This window comes from Martes martes (genome assembly GCF_963455335.1).
Source record: "Martes martes genome assembly, chromosome: 4".
Taxonomy (NCBI): Eukaryota; Metazoa; Chordata; class Mammalia; order Carnivora; family Mustelidae; genus Martes; species Martes martes.
Window position 1 is genome coordinate 170,538,876 of NC_137891.1, and position 7,754 is coordinate 170,546,629.

At 42.6% G+C, this 7,754-nt stretch overlaps 1 protein-coding gene across 4 annotated transcripts; it reads right to left on the minus strand.

Annotated features, from left to right (window-relative positions):
* Positions 1–404: 404 nt before the first annotated feature.
* MED18 (mediator complex subunit 18) lies at positions 405–7,461 on the minus strand. 4 transcript variants are annotated; one of them, XM_080801124.1, is made up of 3 exons: positions 7,392–7,461; positions 6,579–6,721; positions 405–1,303 (listed from the first exon to the last, which is right to left on the minus strand). In XM_080801124.1, the coding sequence occupies exons 2-3, from the start codon at positions 6,649–6,651 to the stop codon at positions 750–752; spliced, it is 627 nt and encodes a 208-aa protein (XP_080657250.1). In that variant the 5' UTR covers positions 6,652–6,721; positions 7,392–7,461; the 3' UTR covers positions 405–749. The 4 variants fall into 4 exon arrangements, with proteins under 4 accessions (XP_080657250.1, XP_080657249.1, XP_080657248.1 ...); XM_080801123.1 differs by having other exon boundaries at positions 7,292–7,461; XM_080801122.1 differs by having other exon boundaries at positions 7,300–7,457.
* Positions 7,462–7,754: the final 293 nt, after the last annotated feature.

The window sequence follows — 7,754 nt, forward strand, 5'->3', positions numbered from 1 at the left end:
AGGATTACAGGTTATTTTTCTTATTTTTGTCTGTATTTAAAAATTTTTTGGAGCACCTGGGTGGCTCAGTTGTTAAACGTCTGCCTTCGGCTCAGGTTATGATCTCAAGGTCCTGGGATCGAGCTCCATATCAGGCTCCCTGCTCAGCGGGAAGCCTGCTTCTCCCTCTCCCACTCTCCCTGCCTGTGTTCTCTCTCTTGCTGTGTCTCTCTCTGTCAGATAAATAAATAAAATCTTTAAAAAAATTTTTTTTTCAATGAACGTGACACTTTGGTTAAAGGTAAAAACTATCACCTCTATCAGAATTAAAACTAAAAACTGTCATTTTTTTTTTTGGTTGTTCCAGCTGGTAGTGAATCCATCCCAAATTAGCGGGGTGATAAAGAATTGGAATCACAGATGTTTCTCTTCATAGCTTTTATTACCACACAGTACAAGCTCGCAGTCTTATACACAAATAGCAAAACAAGTAAAAGATTTTCCTTTCTAAAAGCTAATTTATTCCAGTTTCCCTTCCTTATACAGAAGGACTGGATAGATTCTTGTTATCCTAAGTCTTTCATTTGGAAAGGCTGTCACAGAAGTGAACTTGCCACATGAGGAAAACTGTACAGAACCAGCTAAGGTCTTCACTGTCCTCCTTTCTGGGGGAAGAATGCCCGGCTGGCAATGGTGAAATGGAGCCTTTATAACATCTTCTTTTTTGTAACAGGTGAGGACAGGCCCCGGTGGCAGAGAGACTGTCTTAGTCACATGAGCCTCTTGGGGTCTATTTTCTCTAGGTGAACCAGAGGTTTCAGCTGCTCGGCAAAGTTCCTCATGTCATCAGAGACCATGTCCTGACCAGCTGGTGCAACAACACTTAGTTCCACAAGATAGGAAAGTGACAAGGCCTCGGTGCTGTCTGTGTTTCCTGGCACCAGGATGCGGAAGATCTTGTACACCATAATCTTCATGATACCTTTACGGAACAAGTGACCCTTGGCGACAAACTCATGGTCCATGCGGAAGCCCATTTCCATCAAGAAGTCAGTGAGGTTCTCAGATGTTGCAATGTCTACACAATTGCGCACCAGGGCATGGCGGTTCTTGTCTCCCATTTCTGGCTGTCCCAGGTAGCGCAGGTGCCAGGGTGCTCCTCCCCTGTCCATAGAACGGCGGGCCCTGAGAACAAATGGACTAGCCTGCTGGCCCTTAAGGAGGAATACCATCTCATGGTCAAGGAAAGTCTCGGGTTCCATGTTGTCACACAAACCACGAAGGCGGTGGATAAGGCTTTCCAAACTGTGATCTAGAACGCTTCCTGAAGAAGGAAAGAGTATGGTTGAGTCCCATCTTTCATTTTGGGTACTGGGATTAGCAAAAGATTGAAAAAACTTAAATGAAAAACCTCAATGGTTTAGTGCAATGTTTGTAAAGCATAGGTCCAATATATGAGATTTCAGAGGGGTTATGCTGCCACGGCATCAGATAACATTATGACAAAGCTAACCCTCTTTCAGTTTTTTGCATTATCTTAGTTGGTACAGGAAAGCCTTTAGGCCTTCTCTAAACGCTAATCGCCAGTGGGCTCTGGGCTCAGAGGCCTGAAAAACCACAGTATCTATCTAGAATAATAATAATACTCCTGTCATTTACTTGAAAAGTTATCTTCTATTTCTAGCAACACAAGTTTTCTATCTATAACATTTCCTTTTTATGTAACATATTTAAGTACAAAGGAATGAAATGCTCCATAGAAATACACTGATCTTTGCTCTCATCTTGTTCATCTTCCTAGTGGCATCTGACATGGTTGTCAGATTATACCCACCTTGAAATCTACTCTTCCTCTGGCCTCCGGGACACAACTCTTAGTTCTTCGCCTAACTCATTGACCATTCCTTTTAAGTTTACTTCGGTGCGTCTTTCTCATCTTCCCTAAACACTGGAGGATCCTAGGACTCAATCCTGGTCCTCTTTATCAACAATCTCTTCCTTCCAAAGTGACCTAATTTGGTGCTATGGCTTCAAATATCATTTATGCCCTGAGGACTCCTGTATTTATTTCATGAACTATAGACTCATATATCCAACTGTCTCCTTTATCTTCATGTGTTTGTATCCAATTGCTGGCTTTTCCTCCGCAGTCTTAATCCCCCTGCAGTCTTCTCCATTATAGTAAATGCAAACTCTGTGCTTTCAGTGGCCCAGGCTCCAAACCACAGAACCATCCTGACTCCTTTCTTTCCCCCATATCCTAAATCCAATCCGTATTTTTAAAAAATATGTGCAGAATCCAGCCATGTTTCACTTCCTCATTCATTTCCATCTAGTCCAACTCTCCCTCATTTCTGACCTGCTTTTTGCAATAGCCTGCTTCTACCCTCGCCTGCTTCTTCTCTTCTATACACAACAGCCAAGTGGTCTTTTTGAATATAAGACAGATAAATACAGTCCTCTGCTTAGAACCCTCCAGTGGCTTCCCGTGTCATTCAGAATAAATCCTAAAGTCTTTACGATCATCTACAAGGTCCTATACATTGTGGACTCTGCTACCAGTCCAATATCATTTCCTTCAACTATTTCCCTAGATCACTCTCTCCAGCTACAGTGATCTTCCTATTATTACCTGAAAATGCCAAGTACTTGATAAAGTATTTCTCTTCAGAGTCTCTTTCCATAGTCCCTACACTTAGAACATTTTTCTTACCGGTAGCTGCATGCCTCGCCCCATCGCTTCCTTCAGGTCTTTGCTCAAGTGTCACTTTATCAGAGAGGTCTTTTCAGATCACCCTGAACAAGATAACACACGTCTCTCCGATCTCTTTCCACCTCCCCGCTTTAGTTTTCTTTAGCATTATCACCTCAATTCTTCAGTCTTTCAATATATCAACTTATCTTTCAATATATCAACTGTATACTGATACTTTATTCATTTTTCTCCCTCCACTGATGATACTCCAATGCTAGGAACATATTCAAACATTTATTGACCAAATCTGTTAAAATAAATAAGACTATATACTGTTACTATGGTAAATATTGATAGTGAGACTCAAAGGACGGAATTTTTGAAAATGGGGAGTGTTGTAGGAAAAGCAACAGATCAGATCCCAGTAATCACAGGACAGAAGATCATGGGAGCAGGGAACAAGTCCTACATTCAACACATTGTACCCTACATTCAGGACAGTATCAGAGATGTGTTTGTTCATTCCTCAAACACCTTTTCTTAAAGATTTTATTTATTTACTGGACAGAGAGAGAGAGAGAGAGAGAGAGCAAAACCAGAGGGAGTGGCAGGCAGAGGGAGAGAAGCAGGCTGCCTTCTCACCAGGAAACCCAGTGTGGGGCTCGATCCCAGGACCATGACCTGAGCCAAATACAGATGCTTAATGGACTGAGCCACCCAGAAGACCCCATTCCTCAAACATTTGTCAGTGTTGGTTCATTCAACCTATACTTCTTGAATGCTATTCTAGGAACTATGCTAGGAAGCTAGGGTCCATGCCCTAAGGGAGATTACAACTTAGTGGGGGAAACAAAAAATAAATAAGTAAGCAAACAGTAAATACAAGGAAATAAAAGAAAGATGGGATAGAGAGCAACTGGTGGGGATGGAGAAGAGAAACCTTTCTGAAGGGTTGGAGTCAAAGAAGGTCTCCCTAAGGGGATGCAACTGGGCTGACAACTGAAGAGTGAAAATGAGACGGTTCTGTGAAGAGCTGGAGAAAAGTACTGGGCCAGGGGGATCTTCAAGGGCTAAGGCACAGAGGCAGGAAAGGGCTTGGGCAATTAAAGAAAATGGAAAGATATCAGTGTTTGTGCCTGAAGTGCTCTGAGTGAGAAGGAAGATAGAACCAAGTGAGGATCTGCATGGGCCACAGCAGTGCAGGCCTGACATACAGTTCATGGTGAAGGTGGTACTCTACCCAAAGGTCACTGGGCAACTATGTGCTCCACACTTTATTGTCAACAAAACAGGGAAAGACATGACTGCATTTACATTTTCAGAGGCTCATTCCAGGAACACTGGTATGGACTCTTCAACAAGATACAGTCATGAGCGAAAAAAGTATAGCTGAGGGGAGACTGATCCAAATGAAGAGAGACTTTAGAGACCCAATTATCAAATGTAATGCACGATACTTGATTGCATCCTGTTTACAAAATACATTCTGGGTACAATTGGGGAGAAACTTTTGAATATGGACTAGATGTTAGGTGATATTAAAATATATTATTAATTTTCTTAAGATAATAATGATGGTATTAAGGTTATGAAGAAAAATATCCTTGTTTTTGTAGATATGCTTACTGAAGAGTTTAGAAGTAAAATGTTACGAGGTCAGAAATTTTCTTTTCTTTTAAGATTTTATTTATTTATTTGAGAGAGAGAGAATGAGAGCGGAGAGATCAGAGGGGGAAGAAGACTCCCGGCTGAGCAGGGAGTCCAATGCGGGGTTTGATCCTGGAACTCCAGAATCAGACCTGAACCAAAGGCAGTCGCTCAACCAACTGAGCCACCCAGGCGCCCTTGAATTTTTAAATAATAAAGCAATTATTTAAAAAGATGACTACTGGGGACACCTGGTAGGTCCCCTACAGCAGGTACTCCATAATATTAATGATGTCTCCAGTGACAGGCATCATGGTGATCAGAGGTGCCTCCACGCTGTCTGATTAAGTTGAAGACAACAGAACTGGTTTAGGAGTCTCCAGTCAAGTAAAGCACAAGAAACACCTGGAGAAGTGTTACATTGTTACCAGGCTCAGTTGGTGGAACATGTAACTCCACCCCCCACTTTTTTTTTCTTTTTTAAGATTTATTTGAGAGAGAGCACACACGGAGAGGGGCAAAGGGAGAGGAAGAGAATCAGACTCTCCACTGAGCGCAGAGCCTGACATGAGGCTCGATCCCAAGACTCTGAGATCAGGACCCGAGCCAAAATCAGCAGTGAGACACTCAACAAACTGAACCACCCAGGCACCCTGAGAATGCAACTCTTGACCTGCGCGTCCTGAGTTCAAGCCCCACGTTGGGGGCACAAAGTTTACTTTAAAAAAAAAATAATAATAAATAAAAAATGAAAAGATGACTACCTGTTGGTGTGGGAAGAGATAGAGATAATCAGAAGTAGAAACAATGTAATAAGTAAAAGGTTACTAAAATAGTTCAGGACCCCCACGATAAACCAGGGTGGGGCATTGCAGGTGGAGAAAATACTTATTTAAAATATATGTTGAGGGGCACCTGGGTGGCTCAGTCAGTTAAGCGTCTGCCTTCGGCTCAGGTCATGATCACAGGGTCCTGGGATCAAGCCCTGCATCAGGCTCCCTGCTCAGTGGGGAGCCTGCCCCTCTCTCTCCCTCTGCTGCTCTGCCTGCTGTGCGTTCTCACTCTCTCTGTCAAATAAATAAAATCTTAAAAAATATATACATGTTGGAAGTAAAATGAATATGACGACTTAGAGATGGACTAGATGTGGGGGTAAAGTGAAAAGCAGAGATTGACTCCTAAATGCTTGGTTCATGCAACTGGTGATTGACAGTGGCACTTACTGGGTTGGAAAAGACTGAAGAAAAGGTAGCTTAAGAAGTGAAAATTAATAACCTAATGTTGTTCATATTAAGTTACCAAATGGATGATCTGAATTAAAGTCTAAACTCTTGCACAAAACATTATCTGACCTCCTGGAAATCACTGCCCTCTCTGGATCTTGAGTTCTCTCATCTGGGCAAGTTATTTTACCTGTGGTTTTTTTTTTAATTTAGATTCTTTTTATTTTATTTTAAAGATTTTATTTATTTGAGAGAGAGAAAGAGACAGAGAGAATATGAGTGAGGGGTGGAGAGGGAGAGGGAGAAGGAGACTCCCCACTGAGCAGGGAACCCAATGTGGGGTTTGATTTCAGGACCCTGAGATCACAGCCTGAGCTGAAGGCAGATGTTCAAGGACTGAGCCACTCAGGCACCTCTCAAAGCAGGATCTTGAAGAGATATTTGCACCCCCATGTTTGCTGCAGCGATATTCATGATAACCAAGAGGTGAAAGCAACCCAAATGGCAGATGAATAAAGGAAACATAGTATATCCACATGACGAAATGTCATTCAGCTTTAAAAAGGGGGATCCAGTCACATGCTAGAGTAGGGATGAACCTTGAGGACATTATGCTAAGTAAAACCAATCAGTCATAAAAAGATGAACACCGCATGAGTCCACTCATATGAAATATATAAAGTAGTCAAAATCAGAAACAAAATAGAAAGGTGGTTGCTAAGAGCTGAAGGGCTGGGGCGGGGGGTGAGGAGAAGGAGCAATTAGTGTTCAAAGGGTATAGAGTTTCAGTTCTGCAAGATGAAAAGTTCTAGAAATCAGTTATACAATAATGTGAATGTAATTAACACTACTGAACTGTACACTTAATTTAATGTGTTTGTGCCTGTGACCATAATTAACGTTTAAATTTTTTAAAAAGTTATCTATTGAGTGCCAGAAATCATGTAGGCTGCCTCTGTACAACAGCCTCTCATCCCCACAGATGATGAACAGAGAGAGGAAAACAGGTCATCCAAGTTGCCTGGTTCACTTACCCTGCAGCAGGTACTCCATCATATTAATAGTGCCTCCAGTGACAGGCATCATGGTGACCGGAGGTGCCTCCATGCTGTCTGATTAAGTTGAAGACAACAGAACTGGTTTCAGAGTCCCCAGTCAAGTAAAGCCGAAGAAACACCTGGAGCAGTGTTACATTGTTAATACATTAGAAGGGCAGAGAAACAACCGGCCTGCTTGTGTCACCGGCCTTGATATCAAAAGATTCATTCATCCATTCATACTGTTTCAGTAACTGCTATAGGCCAGTTTCAGGAACTAATACAGAAATATACAAAGGAGTCGTGGTCGTGGACTTATAGCACAATCTTGTAGTCTCAATATCTGAAATCTCTAAAAGTTTTCTGTGCAATCTTGAGGAAGTCGTCAAACCTGGGACTCAATGTCCTCCTTATAAAAAGGGGCCAACGATATTTAACCCCCAAGACTTTGTGGCTTGGGCATGGAATAACATTCAGAACTAAGAGGTGACTTAAGAGACTTTGTCTACTCTTCCATCTATAGATGAAGACACTGGGACTCGGAGAGGGGCCCAAGCGCACACAGCAAGTCGGTGGCAGAGTCTGAATCAATCTAGAATCTAGGCGTTCCACCTCTCTGAAAATGCCTTTCAAAGAGAGCGAGGCGGCACCATGAAGTTTTTTTAAAAGAATGGTTTAGGTCCCCTTAAGCCAGCATCAAAGACGCGTACCCACTCACACTAGAAAGACGTCTCCGAGCGCACTCTAGTCTCTTCTCGTAAAGCGGGTAATATATCCACCCCAGTACCTCGGAGATTTTAAACAATTTACCCCGAGCCCTAAAGTTAAAATCCTCCGGAAAGTGCAACACTTCCTCCCCGTCTTTCCACTTCCGGCGAGAAACGAACGTCATGTAAATCTTGACACTGGTGCCTCACGACGTAAGGGTGCCGAGAAGGAATAAAAATCCCCCTCTTTGCAGCCTCGCAAACAGAAGCGCATGCGCGAGACGTAATGCCGCTGTATGCAAGATGGCGGTCTCCTTTGGAGGGTCTCCTGGGATTTACAAGGGGGCTTGACGTCATAGGCCGTCCTCTAGGAAAATACATTTTCAAGTTTGACGGTCTGAAATGTTTTAGTCTAGGAAATCTCTTGAAATTGACAGAAGCAAAAGAGAGCCTGGGGAAGGGAGCT

What these genes read in the sequence shown, in the direction of transcription:
- MED18 (XM_080801124.1), bottom strand. Translation starts at nt 6,651, where the DNA reads ATGGAGGCACCTCCGGTCACCATGATGCCTGTCACTGGAGGCACTATT. An exon ending in GATGGAGTACCTGCTGCAGG is followed by an intron (nt 1,304 to 6,578) that starts GTAAGTGAACCA and finishes TTCCTTCTTCAG; the next exon opens with GAAGCGTTCTAGATCACAGT.